Below are 19,046 nucleotides of genomic sequence, written 5' to 3'. Positions count from 1 at the left end.
TTAAACACGTTAACAGAACGGGTCTCAGAGTACAACACTTTGAAGGACTCGGATCTTATTGTTACCTCAGCAACATGTGAAAGACCAGATCTATACCTCAGAAAGACTGATTCATTCATATCCAACAATGCAGAAGAATATTCACTTCAAAGTAAATAAAGGGCGATAAGATGAGGACACTAGGACAAGGCCAAATAAATTCTATAGTAGTGATATCAAAGGAGTGGAGAGTTGTTTTTTTTCTTTAGATATGACCTCATGATTTAAAAACATGAACTTTAAATATTTTTTATTTTAAGGGTTTATTAAAAATTTTTATAGTTTACCCAAAAATGAAAATTGTTATTTACTTACCCTCATGTTAATAAAAAACTTGAAAATTGTCATTCTAATTTTGAAGAATGTTAAAACGGTTCATACAGTGGACATTGGTGGGGTCCAAAACATTTGATTTATCTTTTTTGTTCCACAGAAGATTGGAGTCTAAAGTCATAGAGGTTTAGAACAACATGAGAATGAGTAACTATCCTTTTTAGAGACTCTTTAAAAAGCGTGGCTTAGAAATTTGTAGAGATGTTTATTTTGTGATTTCAAACTTGCAGCAAAGGTTTTAGGCACAACACAAAGGAACAAACATCAATTCTGTGCATCAACAAATTTCACAAAGACAGCTGGAGCATCTCCAGCTGCACAGATATAGCTGTCAGTATGTGCTATAAATAAATTGTGAATTTAACATGACATATTCTATTGAATGCACAGCGAAAATAAAGCGGAACAGTCAAGGGTATAGCAGCAGCACTTGTACATCCCATTCTGATATTGCAAGCTTTCACTTTGTTTAAAGCCACAGTTTCAGTAGGAGTTTTCTTTTATTCAGTGCAGTAATACTAAGCAGTTCTCTCAGTATTGTTGACAGATATTACATCTACATCTATTAATTTCTTTATCTAAAACGGCTATTAAAGCATTTCATTTTATATATATATATATATATATATATATATTAATATATATATATATATATATATATATATATATATATATATATATATATATTAATTTCATGTTTTTTGACAACAGAACTGCGGTTCTATTTATTTTGACAGCTTTGAGACCAGACTGAAATTGTTGAGAAAAACAGTGTAGCTTTAAGTATTTAAAGATAGATGCTACATGAAGATGAACTAAAAGTGCACAAAAATTGTATCACTCTGAACATAAGAAACATTCTTTAAATGTGCCTCTTAACATCAAATACAAGAAACAAAATGCTTCATTTACTAATTTATATGACTGAATGATGCACCAGCAAACACATTAAATACAAATCCAGCCATATTGCATTACCAAAATGATAAGCTGCTAAATATTTATATGGCTGTTTTTGGCTTCATTTTGAACAAAATCTGTGTATTCCATTGTCACATCTTCTGGGCTTTTTTTGTTGTGTGGCTGCTCTGGTTGAATGTTGTCATCCATGGGAGAGTCAACTCTGGGCTTGGGTTTGGAAATTATCTCCTCACAAATGTGGTTGAGTACCTGGAGAAATATTGAAGAAAAATATGAAATACTATTGCAAATAAAGTTGAATTTATTATAAACTGGGTTTAATAAAATGCTCATTAGTTGAAGTTACTTTCAAAGTCCTGTTTTGTTATGACTTTTATATTAAATAAAAAAAAAGATATTTACATGTAATACAAATGTGATATTACTCTTTGGTCTTTCCTCACCTGTAATTTCTCCTTGATCTGAGTGCTGTGTATGGCAGGTTCCTGATCAGATGTGCGTTTATCCTGCAAATTCTTTGTGTTTGTCATCCACACTTTTGTATCTTCAACACACACTCTGACCTTGTCCATGTCCATGGCGTCAATATGACAGTAACTTACACTCTGAGAGACAAAGTTTGCAATATATTACAACACAATTAAAACACACATAGGGATAGTTCATTTTCAGTTGCTGGTCCCACCAGCAACTGAAGCTGAACCTTTAAACTGGTTTTAAAACTTACAGTATATTGAAGTGCATTACAAAAGTATACCATGGTTTTTTATAGGGATGTGCCTTGCCGAGCATTATTGGATTAAATAAGATGTGATATATGACAAAGAAAATGAGAGAGAAAACTAATTCTTACTCCATTCTTATACTCTTCCATAATAGTCATGTAGCTTTGTATTTTGGATGACAGCTCCTCAAACATTTTAGGTCTCCGTATAGACTCCTGGTATCGGTTTTGCACAGGCTTACCCAGTTTCTGTTGAATAAAACAAAAGGTTTTAATACATCACTGTTTGTTAGCATGACTGTATTTATGCAGTGCACAGCAACCAATTAGAGCTCTTCCTAAAGTGCAACAGAGGGCTTTTGAAAGCTACACAAACGACTCTTAGCCTTTAAGGGAAGCGCAGGCCATCCCAAATGCTGCAAGCTGTCAAGACAGCGCGAGTCAATTAAACCATAAAACTGTGGCCACACATCAAACGGAGCTTAATGTGAAACCTATCGCTGTGTACGAGTCCGGTTATCTCTTAGAGAACACAAAATCAATTTGTCGTGGCACACAAAGGCTAACCTATGATCAAATGGGTTTGAGAACGAATGACTCACATGTATTTCTTCCAGCTTGTTAATATACGTCTGCTTATCTTGGTCTGCTCCCTCTTCGTACAGCCAGTTCTCCGTGCCATTTAAAAGCTCGGAGAACGCCTGATGGTCCTGGAGAGAAGAAAATAAAGCATTTGTTTTATGCTGCATTTAGATATGTGGTCCATTCAGCTGCAGAGCTCATATGAACTACTAACTAATTTAAATGAATGAGAGTTAATTTCATTTATGCATGAACTGAAAATGGCCTTCAGAGATTCAGCAATCAGGACCAGGCTTCTGAAACATGAAAATATTAAAGAACGCTATGAATAAATTACTGTATGTGGATAACAGTCCCTGTGAGCTAAATAGATTACTTGTCACTCTACAGGTAATGCTGTGTTATCTGGAAAAAGCTGCATGGAAGATACATTACTTGAGCATTTATAAATGTCTGATAGGGGCCCTCCAGCTTGTGTTTGTAGTAATAAACATTCTCCTCAACTGCATTTTTAGCGTTGTTACGTTCTTTCTCCTGGCAGTCTTGCTGTATCATTTTGCTCTGTTAGGAAAGAAAAAGAGGAATTTAAGTGAGAATGACTGATGGCTTTTTTTTTAATAGCTTTGATATTCAAAAATCTACCAGAATGTCTTTATTCAGGTTTATGGCTTCATGTATTGTCAAGATACCAAAAATCACACTTCTAAGGCTAACAAAATATCTATCACAGCTTTTGAAACATTATTTGACATCAACATTTACAACAATCTCATACTAAAATAAAAATATTTATTTTGCTTTCATCAGTAAAACTGTTGTACATGTAGAGTGGGTTGTTAAAGTCTGAGACCACATCAAAAAGTGCTTAGATTGAGATTTTATTCAAATTTAATACAGCTTATTTAATTATGAATTTTATTATTGTCATAACAATGTGATAGTTGTTTAATTCATTAGAAATTTATAAAGGTTTTAGATTTTAGTCCTTTTTTTTAGTTTAAATACCTTTCAAAAGATTATTTATTTAAATTAGAAATCATATATTTTTTTACATTAAACAACAATTTGTATTTCAAATTGTATTTCAACTGTTCTTCAAACTTCCTGTTTATCAAAAAATCCTGAAATGCTGCAATTGTTAATAAAATCATTTTCTTTAGCATCAAATCCGAATATTAAAACGATTTATAAAGGATCATGTGATACTGAAGACTGGAGTAATGACTTGTATTCATATTAAGAACAGTTATTTTTAAAATAACTGTATTCTTTGGTCAAATAAATAGCCTAAAGGAGGGCATTAAGAGGCATATTTCATATATAAAAAACTCCTTTCACAAATTCGATTAGCAAGACATTTCTTTAATATTTCTTACTTTTTGTCCTGAAATTATTTAAGGTGTAATTTATATTTCAAATGCCAGATCTGTAGACTTTTTTTGATGCATACATATGATGTTAAGCATAAGTTTATTCAACAGTACCTCCTGCTCCATGTAATTGCTGAGGCGATCCTTTGGTAACTGCTGGATAAACGTCTCCTCAATGGGCAGAACAACATGCTTGACCTTCATCTTGGCTTTTTTAGCATCAGGGGGGTGATTGTTAACTTCTCCATTCATCTGTGAAGAACAGATGACATCTGTTAGGATAATGGTCTGGCAGTCAGACAAACTGACAAAAATACAGTACATTTTAAGATATTTCACAAGATGTGAAACAAATAACAATTTTTTTTACATAAACTAGATACACATCAACATGCCTATTTGATATGCACAGATAAAGCTAAATGTACTGAGAAAGCAGTAAGTGAGAGATGTACTATAGCTCACTTACATTTGCATCTGTTTGATTCTGCTCTTTTTCCATGGGGGGACACTGTGCTTTTGGCAGGTTTTCTTTGTCTACCGAGAGCTGAATATTTGCCTCCTGTATCTTGTCCTAGTAGAAATCACAGTCCCAGGGAGCTGATAGTTAGATTTCTACACAATTATATTAGTGCATTACAACAAGGAGCCAATCGCCCACTGTCACCCTCATAGAAACCCCGGTAGTCAATGTTATTTATCACATAAACCATAACGATGAAAAACGCATTTATTAGCCAAGCTATAGATTTTTTTTTATCCCCACCCTCATCACCTTTATTACTAAAAGCTTGAATATAGCTGTTCAGTAATGATGTCCATTTGTAGAGCACCCTGGAAAGCTAATTCACTTGCATTCCCTCTGGAATTTTTTTTTTTTATTCTGGTTTTTAGAATAACGGTTTTCGATTTTTAGGTAAATTAAAGTACGTGGCTGAATTACTTGAAGAGATTTTCCTGGTTCACAACATATGCAAATGCTCTTGTGTGTTACCATCCTTATATAGCAGTCCTTATTTTTTTATTATGTTTGAGGTATGGATGTGTGTTAAATTAAATGTGAACCTAAAGAAATCAACAAAAACAAAACCAGGGTTTTCAATAGGCAATATTACAGTCTTACCTAAAATTAATTTGAAACTGTTATGTGATAGTTATAGTCCCTGTGTAGCATTACTCAATGTTTGTGAATTTATTAATCTAAGCTCTATTGACAGTTTTTCTTGACATCTACATATACAACCATTTTACATTTAAAAAAAAAATCTATAGAATATATTATATTGCATCCCCTTGTTAATGACTGAATAACATCTGAGAAAGAAAATATCTAAAAAAAAAAAAGTTGACAAGATTTATGACACATTAATTAGCTTTTGCTGTTAGAACATTCACAATTATGAAACAAGCATAATGTGGTACTCACCTCTATGTTAATATCATCAGAGCCATCATGACTGTAAATCTCATTTATTTCTGTGGATTCAGATTCGTTTGCGCTGACCCTCAGAACCATAGTAGATGATCTCACGCTGAATATACCACTTGCGTTTACTTGAACTTTTACTTTCAACTTTGCTTTTTCTCCATTCTCCTGAGGTTGAATGTTCTGCACTTTATATTCAGCTGTGAAAGCATTTTACACAGAATTAATTAACATTCAAAATATGATATCAGTATCATCTGTATACCGCAATATAAATGCTTCTATAGCCTGAAGGAAAACCTCCTGATTCTCACCAATCTTCGCCTCAGGAAAGGGCAGAGATGTCAGATCCGAATAAAACGCTTCCAGAACAAAAGGCTTGCTCCTGTAAAACGTGATCATTTTGGCCGATGGACAGGGATGATTTCTGCCAAATATCTCATAACAGCTGGAAGGTGCAGACAAGTAAGAGGTGCATTAGTATAGTATGAGATGCAGAGTATAGCCTATGCAAGCAGATATGTGGTGTTAAACCAAAAAACATGTTTGCATGTGGTTGGTTCTGATATAAAGTAGCTAGCTGAGAGGCTTACGATATGCCTTCATCTGCTTCACTGGTCCAGGAAAGAGAAACAGGGAAAGGGATAGCATCGGTGATGGAGAAGTCTCGCACTCTGAATGCAGGAGAGAGCATGGCACACTATGGAAAAACCATTATACAACACATAAATTTTTCATGCAATCAACATTTTATTTTTGTATAGATTAACACCATTTTCACATTCTGCAATAGTATGCATATATAGTATGCAATGTGCCTCTGTAAGGATGAAAGAATCTGAGATACTTTGATCTCCTGAGAAATAGACAATACAAACAATCCCTTCACCCATTCTTCCTTCTACTCAGTCTGCTCAAAATGATTACATGAAAATGTCAATGCAAGTGAACTAACACTCATGTCTAGTATCATTGGAAATGTCTCAGTGCAACTGGTACAATGGTCTCAATCTTACAAAAGTAGATTAGAAGATAATACAGATCCGAAGAGTCAAGAGATATCTTGATTACTGTGATGGGAGTGCCCTTTCCTATTACCCCCTGTTCCCACTGAGTTGTAAAACCACCCCGGCTTGGGATCTGAGTTAATGCAAATTCCAATTGTTAGTTCGTGTCTCCATCTCGGGGGATGTTTGTCTTGGTCTGAGGTATTTAAATGATTGCAGCAAGAGGATCAGGGCGATTTCTGTAGCCAGAAAGCCCGTAGTGTGTTGTGTGTCTCTTCACTTCATACTATGTATTTTCTAAGGTCAGGTATGCATATTTTACTTTTAGATTCATCTTTGAGAATTTGATGTTTTGTATTGATATGATTTGATGCGTTTCAATTGGATATGTAATTGGCAGAATTCATATTTACCTGACTGATAATAAATTGTTACATTTGATTTTATTCTGTTTTACTCTGTAATTATTGACTCTAGTAGATTACGTTGAATCCTTGTTAGAGACATGAGCACCCGAATGAACAAGTTAATATAAACTAAAGAGTTTAACTAGAATAATCAAATTTCAGAAGAATAGGCCTACTAATTAGAAACAGACGTACAACCAATTTGCATTCCAAACTAAATTCGAGGTCATACTAAAATGGAGTCAGATTAGATAATAAAATGGAGTCAGATTTGAGTTTAACCTAAATTGAATAACTCTACGCGCTGAAAGACCGAACACGCAGGAAACCTTCATCCAGCACCGGATACCTTCCTTGGGCCGAGTGCCTGGACCTTACACCTCAAAACACACTACTATTCAGAAGTTTGGGGTCAGTTAGATTTTATTTTTCTTCAGCAAGAACATTAAATTGATCAAATGACAGAAAATTTTGAATTTACAAAAGATTTTATTTCAGATAAATATTGGTGTTGAAATTTCTATTCAAAGAATTCTGAAAAAACAAAAGGCAGCACAACTGTTTTCGACTGTGATAATATGTGTTTGACAAAAAATCTGCCTTTTTTTTTTTTACCAAATCTGCATTTTTAAATTATTTCTGAAGGATCATGTGACACTGAAGACTGGAGTAAATGCTACTAGTAACACAGCTTTACCATCAGAAGAATAAATTATATTTCAAATTATATTAAAATATTAAATCTTATTTCACAATCTTAATGTTTTACAGTTTTTTATCAATTATATATAACATTGATAAGTATAATCTTAAACTAAACCTTTTAAATGGAAGTGTACTGTACATATTATTACTCTTTATTGTTGCAGTTTTTCTAATTATATTCCTTATATTTCTCCTTCTTAAAGCTGAAGTGTGTAATTTCTATCTTACTATTATTACCAAATTATACATATACACATTTTATTTCTAATTTGTTTTTCTCATGTTACCCAGTCACACACCATCGGAAGAGTCAGTTTTGCTGTGTAGGGCTAGTTGGAATACTAAAACAATAAAAAAAAAATAATAATAATAAAAATATGCTGTTTGCTACATGCACTTACCTGTAATGCACAGCCTCTGGCCACTGCTTCATCGGCATTTAATGTAGTGCTCACATCCTTCTTGAAGAACTTACTGATCTGGGCCTTTACAGCAGGGATACGTGTGGCTCCCCCTACAATCTCCACAGCACTGATGTCCTGAAGTCGCACTTGAGCCTGTTCTACAGCCGTCATCAGAGGAACTATCACTCTCTCAATCAGGTCAGCACACAGCTCCTCAAATTTGGCCCTGTGTGGAAGAGGAAGCCATTAACTTATGACTTCTTAGTAGGGATGGGCGATATATTGCATGCGATTGTCACGCGCATTTCATCAGTAAAGCCGGTTCCCTGATTAGCAGTAAATCGCCATCACCTGCTTTCAAATGGAGCGGCATTTAATAGACAGAGCCGTAGATCACTGACAATCGCATGCGATGAATCGCCTATCCCTACTTCTTAGCTTGTTGATCAACTATGTTGAGTATCATAAATTAAGTAGCCCAATTGCAGTTCTGCAATGTCAACAATATAGACATGCATTTAGCTGCAAATAAATATGATAGGTGTAGACAGATATCCAATTAAGATGAGACATTAGGCATGTTACAAAACATAAGCAGGGGACTCTTAAATTTCATAATTTGTGGTTGGGAAAACCACAATGCCTGAAAAAAAAAAACCCATTAGAATACAAGCTTGTGTTTATGTGCATTACTTACGGTTTGTGGAAAAGGTGACTCCCAATATAAGATGAATATTACATTTATAAATATTTGATTATTTATAAAATAATAACAGCTTTATGAATGTACTATCAAAGTAGGGATGCACAGATACTATGAATTATACAAATAAGATGATAAATATTTTAATGTCTGGTAACCGATAAATAGCAGATATTAAAATTATATGCAGAAACTTTTCTCAAAATGTTACAAATTATTTTGAGCATGACAACATTATAATGTACAGTATGAACACAATGTTGTTCTTTGTGAAATTGCATTTACATCTAAAAATGAATTCTAATGATAAGCTTTAAGTTTTTTTTTTTTTTACAAATATTTAATTTAATATTTAAAATGATTCCTTTTCACACATGCATCTGCAAAAATTACAAAAAATGCAGTATTATTCATGCCGTCCTGGCATGCATAATACTGCATTTTTTGTCATTAGTAGTTGCTAATAGTTGCTAATGACACTTTGTAAAGTAACACTACATGTTTTCAAAGATTTGTATTTTCAGGCTCCTAAAATGCTGTTGTCGTGTAAATGAATGGCCAAAATTCTTAAGTTTTTGTTAAAAATGATCTTGACCAATAACTGATATGGTCGAGATAGATATATTGTGAATTAAAAATTCATAGCTCTAAATAACAGTCCAACACTTACATACCTGTTCATTTTCCCACATACATCTTTATCGTCCATAAAACACTCAATGTTGAGGAGAATGTCTGTGGAGTTGCTGCTCATCAGTTTCTTGAGTTTCTCACACTCTTGTGTCAGTCGCAACATGGCTCGAGCCTTGGACTTTACATCCATCTTATACTTGGACTTAAACTCAGCACAGAAGTATTCCACCAGCCTCTGATCAAAGTGTTTCCCTCCCAAATAAGGATCAAAGGCGGTTGACAGCACCTGAAAATTCAGAGCATTCACTGATGTGCGTGTAAATGCAAAGTTGGAGATCTACACAAGCATCTGACTTTGACTGAGACTCACCTTAAGTTTACCTTTGTTGAAAGCACAAACAGAGACCTGGAGAGCAGAGTGGCCCATGTCCACAAATGCCACAATCTTTGGATTCTCATCACAGCCTGGGAGACCTTCCTTGTATATGCCATAGTTTAACGCCACTGGAAATGATAAATGACACTGTCAACATTGCTTTGGATGTGGCAAAGGCACTGTTGTTGTGAGTTTGATTAATTAAAACGATACCTGCAGTGCTCTCATTCATTAGCTTCAGGCAGTTCAAGCCGGAAATCTTGGCAGCATCCAGCACAGACTTCCTTTCTGAATCAGTGAAGAATGAGGGGATCTATGCATGACAAAATCATTTGCATGGCCAAAGAAATGACAAACAAACAAACAAACCATCGGATTGGTGGCTTGTACATTTGTGATTTACGTGCAGATTAAAACAGCCCTGGTTAAAACAGATTGCTGTATGATAATGAAGCAAGGCCTTTTCTCTAAAATATCATCACGACAAGGCTAAAAATTACTATAATACATTATCATTACTATAAATAATTTTTGGGTAATTTCTAATGAACTAAAAGCCTCTATTTCTGGTACAGTACATGCCTCTGGTAACCATTAAATATCATGAAAATAAATGATTTCTTGTGATATTCACAGCTCGCGTGCAAAAACGTACAGAGATGACACACTCCACCACTTTCTTCTGCAGATTAGCTTCTGCAATGTCTTTCAGTTTGGTCAACAACATTGCTGTGACTTGCTCGATGCTGAAATGGTGCTCCTGGTCGAGGTACATGACCTAATCAAGAGATTGAAAAAGTCACAATTTTACTCCCAAAAATAACCACATGACACATATGTCCCAAATACTTATAAGTAGGCTTGCATGATTAATCGAAATGGAATAGAAATCGTGATTCGACAGAAGCTGTGATTGTCATGCATATCTTTCAGTGAATTATGGTTCTGTGATCAGCAGTAAATCTCCATCCAAAGACCAGAGGGTTACCAGAAGCTCTGTTCAACCAAATGAAACTCACAAATTTTGTCCAACAAGATAATCTTTTGATGAATTTTGAAGCCTAAATAAAATCGCCAGAGCTTAATTTAAACTTAGACTGTTACAGAACTACACCTCCATGGTCACTCGCCTTCTGAGTCACCAACACCACACTTTTCACAACTTTTTCAAATGTATTTTTAATGTGTTCAGTGAAAAGGATTTACTCTGTATACAAATTTTAATCTACCCTACATAAACCTTTTCATATAAACTGGAATAAATACAAAACTAGAGCCAAACTAAAACAGAAATGAGACATTGATAATAGTATAGTGAATAAATGAAATAATAATAACTAAAGTACATATGAAAGCACATATTTCCGTACATTTCGAAATAAGGTGCATTAAAAGTCAATAAATCCTTGTTATGAATATTTTAATGAAAAACGTGTCTCTTACTATTAAAATAAAATTCTAGGTCATTTAATCTATTAAATAACAGCAGAGTGAGCAAGATTTTGGATATGGTAAGATTACCGTAAACTTATTTTAGTAAATAAAGTACCACATTTCAGCTTTGTTAGGGTGGGTACACAATGTTATTTTATCATTGCTTCTAGGAAATCCTCATATGCTTTCTAACAGCTTCATGTGGCCAACTGTAAACATTAAAATTTAACGTGGCATTAAGCACTATGCATCGTTAAAGTTTCGCTTTAACCATGACTAAGCCGGTAAATGTAGGGTTTATGGAATAATCATAACAGTTTACCTTACGAACCCCGAGTCTCTGCATCAGTGATAAAACGAGTTTAAAATAAACTTTTGTTGGATTTCAGGGCATAACAAAAAACGAGTCATTATCTGGCTCGGCTCGGCGTTCATCTTCAGTTCTCTCTTCACAGCAGTTCAGTCAGTGTACTGTTTGAGTAAATGAATTACTCCAGGATATTGGTTTGTTTGAACTCAGAGGAAGCCACATTAAACAAGTTAACAGCTTAAGTCATTTGTGGATTAATGCGTATTGGAGACGTGAACCGTTTAAAACGATTCAGTTCGATTTGGTGAACTGGTTCAAAAGGATCCGGTTACATCGAATGATTCGTTCGCGAACTGGATATGACAAACTGCTTTGTTTTAAACTAACAACAAGACACGGAAGAGAAGACATTGCTGAATAAAGTCGTAGTTTTTGCTATTTTTGGACCAAAATGTGTTTTCGATGCTTCAAAAAATTATAACTGACCCTCTGATGTCACATGGACTACTTTGTTTGTCTTACCTTTATCTTACTGATGTTTTTCTTACCTTTCTGGACATGGACAGTATACCGTACACACAGCTTCAATGGAGGGACTGAGAGCTCTCGGACTAAATCTAAAATATCTTAAACTGTGTTCCGAAGATAAATGGAGGTCTTACCGGTTTGGAACGACATGAGGGTGAGATATTAATTACATAATTTTGATTTTTGGGTGAACTATCCCTTTAAGTAGTAATGTAGTACGACAGTGATCTTTAAAGGCCAAATTCAGTATATACCTTATTGATGATGCATAATCCGTACAGGCAAGCAGATGAACCCAGAATATAAATGCAATGCACAAAGTTTAATATTAACTGTTTTCCCATTTGAAACCATTATAAATAAGACACTCAACCATTTGTGTGCATATTCTTGGCTCATTTGCTTGCATGCATAAAGCACGAATCAGCAATAAGGTGTATGCTGAATTTGATCTTTTAATATGACCGTTTTAAAGGCACTTTAAATGTTTTCCCATTAAACATTTTAGAATGTCACGTTGTTTTTAGTGACTGAAATACTGCGGTGGGCGATTTATATGGATTGCTAATGGCCAGGCTTGCATTTTGTTCACATATCTATGTTTTAATCTTTTGAGAGATGATCTAAATATTTTTTGGACTGCAAACAGGCTTGTGCTGCAGTTCCATGGATGTTTTGATGGTCACATGACTGAAAACTATCAATTAATGCCTTATGAAATGAAAATCTGTGCGTTTGGAAGAAACAAATCCATTAAGGCATTTTAACTTTAAAACCTTTGCTTCTGAGTCCATCATTCACAATAATGCTTCCTCCAGTGAAAAAGTCCATCCCCTTGTTGTCCTCTTACATCAAAACCCACCATTTCAAACTGGTATTAGCGGTTTTCTTGATCTGTGCATATTTCTCTCCTGATTCAATCTGACATTTTCCCCTGGAGAAATCATCATTATGGAGCACTCATATATTTTGCTTAGTCATATTTGAAATCTTTTTACTTTACAAGATATTAATTGATGGACTGATGTAGTGTCAATTACTAGTGGATTATTGTAATATCTTTATCACCTGTTTGGACTCTCAATCTGACAACACCAATTCACTGCAGAGGAGATTTGTGAATCATGTAATGCTACAGTTCTCCAAATCGATGAAGAAACAAACCCATGATACATTAATGGAAATTATGAACACAGTGTTTACCTTGACTCCAACCTTCCCATCGTTTAGTGGTACCAGCTCATATGGTAAACTAGCCTTCTCTGCTTGCACAGAATGATCCTGAAACAATCTGCCATTTAGTCTCTTAAAATGAGAGACTGTGCTGGCAGTATTGATTATCATCTAGAACAGGTAAAAACATATGAATGGTAATATTGCACACTTTTGCTTCATTCATAATCATCACAGATGAGAATAGGAAAGCCTACCTGGTTTTTTGCAGCAATACCAATGGTCCTGTTCTTTGAATTAAATGATACAACAGCTCTAAAAGAAAATGTTCAGGCATATTAAGCTTCTGAGGGATTCGAATGACAGATTGTAGCTCACATGCACACGTTTCAGAATGACACTGGCAAGTGTATGAAAAGAGGAAACATGCAACTAGACTGTAATGATTCTTGTAACTTTACTTGACTTTCAGTTAAGATGTATTCACACGTAGAGTATCAATATATTCATCTGATACACTGAAGATACATTAAAATGAAAGCTTTATCTTTTTATTCAAATAGCAAACACATCATCCACTCACGGCGTGCATCTGTCCGTAAATTCATTGGACGCGGTCTCAATGCCTCCGCTTTTGACCACAGCAATACAGCAATTCTGATATCCCACATCAAAGCCCACGACGGCCATCCTGGACTCTCCTCCGGGCGCCGAGCGGTGCGTTCAGGTCCGGAAAACAAATAAACAAACCCGTCTGTCCGGTCACTGTCGGTTATCGAGAGCGCGCGCACAGTTTAGGTAACGTTAGGCTACTCGCGACCCATTTATATCTCTTTTCAGCGAATTTTCGAGAAACTTCCAACCGCAGCAGTGGCGGCCCTGCTCGGTCCAACCCGCGCGGTGTGATTGCGTAGACAGTTCCAGAGCTTTCGGCGCAGTTTACTCAGAGCTCGGAGCGTCGGGTGAAGTTGCTGTGGTAACCGTAACGTTACTAGATTACGCTATAAGGATTAAACTAAAAACACAAATGAATGATCTCCAGTAGTTTTTTAATGGCAGCTACAGAGCTGTATTATTTCGTCGCGACAAATGTTTACTTTTTTATTATTATTCTATAGCCTATATTTTCAAATTGACCACAGTTCAATTTCTTACGTTGAACGAATCTGATTTCGAGTCATTTTATCATTATCTAGACACGTTTATTAGTGGTGTGGTCATACAAATGTTTACTTTTTAAAATTCTACAGCACATTTGTTTTCAAATCGATCAGTTTAACATTTCAGTGTCAGTTCTCACAAATCTAACAACTGAATCGTTTCTTTGGCGAGAAGTTTAATGTAGTTCGGAGGGTCGAATGTTTACTTTTTTTCATCCTACATTATAACATTGTTCTTAGATGGACCAGTTACATATTTCCGTGTCAGGTCACATATTTCACGAGAAGAAAATACTTCATAAATGTAACGTTAGGCTAAAGGGTGATAGCCGCGACAGTTTGAAATGTAATTAATCTAAATATTATATAACAATATACCATTCAGTATTTCTATAAGATTGCGTTTTTTATGTAATATATTGGGCTTGTGATCGAGAGGGGGATTCAGGTTAACTTTTTAAAGTTTATTTCATGACTGAAGCCAAAGTATGATCGTTTACGCGTCCTGTAATTTTTGCCATATTTCATTTAAAGTGAATGCTGAAGCTGTCTGCTGTTACGTCTGACAGGATTATCATATTTTGTGAACTATCCCTAAAAAAACATTTTAATCACGCTTGTTTTGCAATAGCACAAAAGCACTGCCCCTTTTGTAGTAGTTAGCGATGTGGCCACTAGAGAGCGCAGCTGAGACTCGCTTTCAACAGGAAATGTCCTCGCAAAACAAAGCTGGGCAATGATCAGCTCGCACAGCAGTGTTGGATACAGCATCAGATTCAGTGCAAACCCTCTGCTACAGCAGTTACAGCGAGCTGGCAGCCCGCGCTTCTTCCTACTATGCTTTCCAAAAACTCTCAAAACGGATACAGTGTTGCCCGATATTTCTTGCTTTGGTCGCTCGGTGAGTATTTCTCTTAACAGTTAGTTCTCATTTACCAAAAGGAAGTTTTTCAGCTTAGGTTAATTTCTGTTGCTGTTTGTTTGATTGAGAAAAGCAGCGGTATGAAAAGGTTTTTACTTCTTTTACAGATGGAAAAGCACATGCTGAAAATAAACCGTTAGACTACTAGTGACAAGGGTATTGTCCTTTTTTAAATAAGCTGCCAAAAATGACACTTCCTTTTTTCTTGTAACCGCTTTGCTTTACTCCGTCAAGTTCTGCGGAGTGCTATTAAATGGGTGTTTACAACTTATTCTGACAGTTGCATGAATGAAATATCTAAATATGTGACGCATATTTAAACTTAATTGTCTAGTAGACAGGATGAATGGATTAACTTCCCACCTAGGCAAGATTTTGGGCATCATAGGTGATTGGTTGATTTTAAAAAAAGCTCCCTGTCTAGACAGCATTTTTGTGCATTGGAGGTTTGATTGATTATGTCTCGAAAACCTAGTGAGCTGCTTGTCTTGATGACAGTTTTTTGGGCATCATAAGTGTTTTACAGTGAATAAACTGCCACAGCCAGAGTTTATGGTCGTCACTGTAAATAATTAATTGAACTGAATGATGTGCAAGAGTGTGAATCTGGAGTAGATGTGTCAAAATCTGAAGTATTGTTGGAAGAATATGTAGCCCAGACAAATAAGATAGGTTACACATTTTATACAGAGCACCAGTGCAGATAGAACTGATATAATGTATTGATCAATGCTTATAGAGACAGTTTAATATGGACATTTGTTGATATTAAAGTCATTAATCAAACTTACAACCACCCGAATGTGTTGCATGAATTGTGTGTTTGCAGCTGATGTAATATTGTCTGTATGCCTTCATGCAAGTCACGCAAATGCAATTCAGGTTGTTGGACTGAGCACCTTATCTGTTTCTACAGTAAAAAGCCTGTGGATCCCACTAACCTAATGTGTCTAGCTAACACTTGAACCACAGGCAAATTGTGCTATGTGTCTGATAAGAAATATTATCAGTGGTCCTTATTTTGTCTCAGTGTCGCCACTGAGGCATTTGTTTAGATTTGCAGGGAAAAGGTGGATTCTTCCAAGTTCATGACATATTCTGAAGAATCTCAGACATAACTTTTCATGAAATTATTGATGTGCACAGAAAATGCACCTCGCTATTTTGAAGAGACGAATATTTTTTTTTTTTTAATTACTAATATCTTTGGGTACTGACCTAGTTTTAGTTGCACTAGCACCGGCAGAGTTCAACAGCAAGAAGAAACACGAGGGAGTTTCAGGTCCAAACCGCCCCCCTGCTCTATCGGGCCAGTTTTGCATTATTTTTACATCTTATATTTGTCAGTCTTGGCCATTTGTTTTTGTGCCTTGTTTTTGTGTGATGCATTGAACATTGTTGTTGTGAAATTGTCTAGCTGACTGACATGAGGTTTGGTTAAAATTGCAAAAAATTTTATTATAGTCTTCATTAAGAATTATCAGCCTAAGAATCTTATGGATAGTAAAAAAATACAATAAAAAGTATAAATATAGAATAATAATAATAAAATTAATTATTGCAAATTAAATTTATTTTTTGTAACAAAAATTTAACATTTAATAAAAAGAATTATCTCATTAAGATTCTTATAAAAATAAAAGAATACAAGAAAAATAATTTTATAAATAAAAATACAAGAAAAATAACTGATTGTTGCATATTAAGATCTAGTAATTTTTTCTGACAATGTAAACATATAATAAAAATAATAATTAATTTTTGCAGATTAAAACTAGTTCGTTTTTATGATGAAAATCTAAAATTTAATGAAAAATTGTTTTTGTAAGGTTTATATTAAAACATGATAAAAATCTACAAGAATGTTTTTTTAAACATTGTAGAATAAAAATAGAATAGAATAGATTGTCCTGCCAAATGAAAAAATCTGTTGAGCCAGGAGCCCTGATCATATCATTTAATTTTTTATATATATATAGTTTTGCCCCTGTAAGGAATTTCTTGTTTTAAGGCCTTATGAAGATGTAAATGGCAGGATATCAGCGCTGTCCTGCTATATTATTTATGAAATTTAGACAACATATATTTTGTGTGTACCTACATGTACAGGCAGAAGGAATGATCAGTCAAAGGCCACTGCAGTTTTGCTGCGAGGCACAGCTAAAAACATGGCCATTTAAAATGTGCATCAAATGATGAGATATACTGCAAAAGTTAAATAACCAGCAGGTGTTGTTAAAGGATTAGTTCACGTCCAGAATATGAATTTCTTGATAATTTACTCATCCGAGATTTTAATGTCTTTCTTTCTTTAGTTATAAACAAATTAAGGTTTTTGAAGAAAACATTCCATGATTTTTCTTCAAAGTGCTCTACACGATCCCATCCGAGGAATAAGGGTCTTATCTAGCAAACTGATTGGTAATATAAAAAAAAAAGAAAAATAAATAACAATTTATATACTTTTTAACCACAAATGCACGTCTTGCACTATGATGTACGTCATCCGCAAATTCACTTGCGATTATTACATAATCATGTTGGAAAGGTCACGTGCGTTTAGCTCTTCATCATTCTATTTTGGTTAAAAAAGGGTTAGCGAACCGATTGGTAATATTCGTAAAAAAAATTACAATTTATATTCTTTTTAACCACAAATGCATGTCTTGCACTAGCATTTTATCATGTCTATTTTGGTTAAAAAAGGGTAGGGCAAAAAAAAAATGTTCTCCTCCAACTTCAAAATAGTCATTTTTTGTAAAGGGCATTTGGCTTTTTTTTTTTTTTAAGAAAATTACTGATCATTTCGCTAGATAAGACCCTTGTTCCTCAGCTGGGATTGTGTAATCCCTTTGAAGCTGCATTGAAACTGCAATTTGGATTAAAAAATAAAGGTGACCGAGCTTTTTCAGTGGTGGCACCTAATTTGTGGAATAGTTTACCTGTACACATAAGAACTGCTCAGACTGTTGGAATTTTTAAGTCATTACTTAAGACACACCTGTATTCCTTGGCTTTTATTTCAAGCTGAGCTGAGACATTGTGATGTTTTTCCTGTACTGTACTGTTCTGGACAATGTGCCATATTAATAAATTGAACTGAACTGACCTTCAGCCTGTTAAGCACCATTGAAGTCCATTATATGGAGAAAAATCCAGAAATATATATGTAACGATATCAACCTTCATATTCATCCGGAAGAAGGAGGCGGGAACCGGCGGACAATCAAAAACATTTTAATAACAAAATAAACACAAAACAGCGCACCAGCCCCTCACGGACGACTGGTGCGCATAAAATAAAAACCAAAACACAACTAAAAGCCCAGGCCTGGTCCTCTCTCGTCCTTCACTGTCGTCGCTCCAGTTTTATATCCTTCCATCTCCTCCATGGGCCTCGAGACCGGTGGGACGAACAGGTGTAGTTCATCTCCAATCACTCCCCCGGCCTCGCTCCCATGTCCCTCGGCCCCGCCCCACTCGTCACATACCCCCATCGCCCCTCGCAGGCCGGGGGGTACTCCCGAGACTGCGCTCTACTCCCCCCCCCCCCTCCCTCCGGGGGGGCCGCTCCCGGGGACCTGCGGGAACCTGGGGGTAGGACAGGCGAGGCGAGAGAAAAGGAGATGGAAGGAGGAGCGACAGAGACGAGAGAGGGGAGAGAGGAAAAAAAAAAAAAAAAATTCCGGTTCCCAGACGCACCGCTGCTCGGCCCTCCACCAGCTGGGTGATCTCCTCCGCGGTGCCTGCCGGTGGCACTGGACGGCCCTCGGCGGACGGCACGACACTCCTCCGCCGCCCGGTGGACGGCGACGGCTCCTCCGGTTTTGGGCAGCCGGCAGGAGTCCCCCGTTCCCTGCTCCTCCCCGTTCCGGCGGATGGCAGCAGG

General features: G+C 35.7%; 2 protein-coding genes across 3 annotated transcripts in view; one reads left to right on the top strand and one right to left on the bottom strand.

Annotated features, from left to right (window-relative positions):
• Window positions 1–1,275: 1,275 nt before the first annotated feature.
• On the bottom strand, window positions 1,276–14,026 carry hsph1 (heat shock 105/110 protein 1). Its single transcript, XM_059534238.1, has 18 exons — window positions 13,659–14,026; window positions 13,333–13,390; window positions 13,106–13,246; window positions 10,286–10,408; window positions 9,844–9,943; window positions 9,625–9,758; window positions 9,296–9,540; window positions 7,916–8,144; window positions 5,989–6,095; window positions 5,710–5,843; window positions 5,396–5,595; window positions 4,439–4,543; window positions 4,084–4,221; window positions 3,035–3,160; window positions 2,620–2,727; window positions 2,147–2,266; window positions 1,737–1,898; window positions 1,276–1,542 (listed from the first exon to the last, which is right to left on the bottom strand). Exons 1-18 carry the CDS (start codon window positions 13,763–13,765, stop codon window positions 1,366–1,368), a joined length of 2,514 nt encoding a protein of 837 aa, XP_059390221.1. The 5' UTR covers window positions 13,766–14,026; the 3' UTR covers window positions 1,276–1,365.
• Window positions 14,027–14,847: 821 nt separating this feature from the next.
• Window positions 14,848–19,046, top strand: part of b3glcta (beta 3-glucosyltransferase a) — an 86,985-nt gene continuing 82,786 nt past the window's right edge. The window contains exon 1 of one of the 2 annotated variants that reach the window (XM_059534237.1): window positions 14,848–15,136. In XM_059534237.1, coding sequence (XP_059390220.1) covers window positions 15,073–15,136 — 64 coding nt within the window. In that variant the 5' untranslated portion in view covers window positions 14,848–15,072. The remainder of the gene's footprint in view (window positions 15,137–19,046) is intronic. The other variant, XM_059534236.1, reaches the window with a different exon arrangement.

The sequence above is a fragment of the Carassius carassius genome, chromosome 41 (assembly GCF_963082965.1).
Source record: "Carassius carassius chromosome 41, fCarCar2.1, whole genome shotgun sequence".
Classification (NCBI taxonomy): Eukaryota; Metazoa; Chordata; class Actinopteri; order Cypriniformes; family Cyprinidae; genus Carassius; species Carassius carassius.
The sequence above is the reverse complement of the archived record's forward strand: the minus strand, read 5'-3'. Positions and strand labels throughout refer to the sequence as shown.

What these genes read in the sequence shown, in the direction of transcription:
- hsph1 (XM_059534238.1), bottom strand. Translation starts at nt 13,765, where the DNA reads ATGGCCGTCGTGGGCTTTGATGTGGGATATCAGAATTGCTGTATTGCT. An exon ending in AGAATCAAACAGATGCAAAT is followed by an intron (nt 4,222 to 4,438) that starts GTAAGTGAGCTA and finishes TGTTCTTCACAG; the next exon opens with ATGAATGGAGAAGTTAACAA. An exon ending in TGGAAGAGTATAAGAATGGA is followed by an intron (nt 1,899 to 2,146) that starts GTAAGAATTAGT and finishes TTTGTCTCTCAG; the next exon opens with AGTGTAAGTTACTGTCATAT.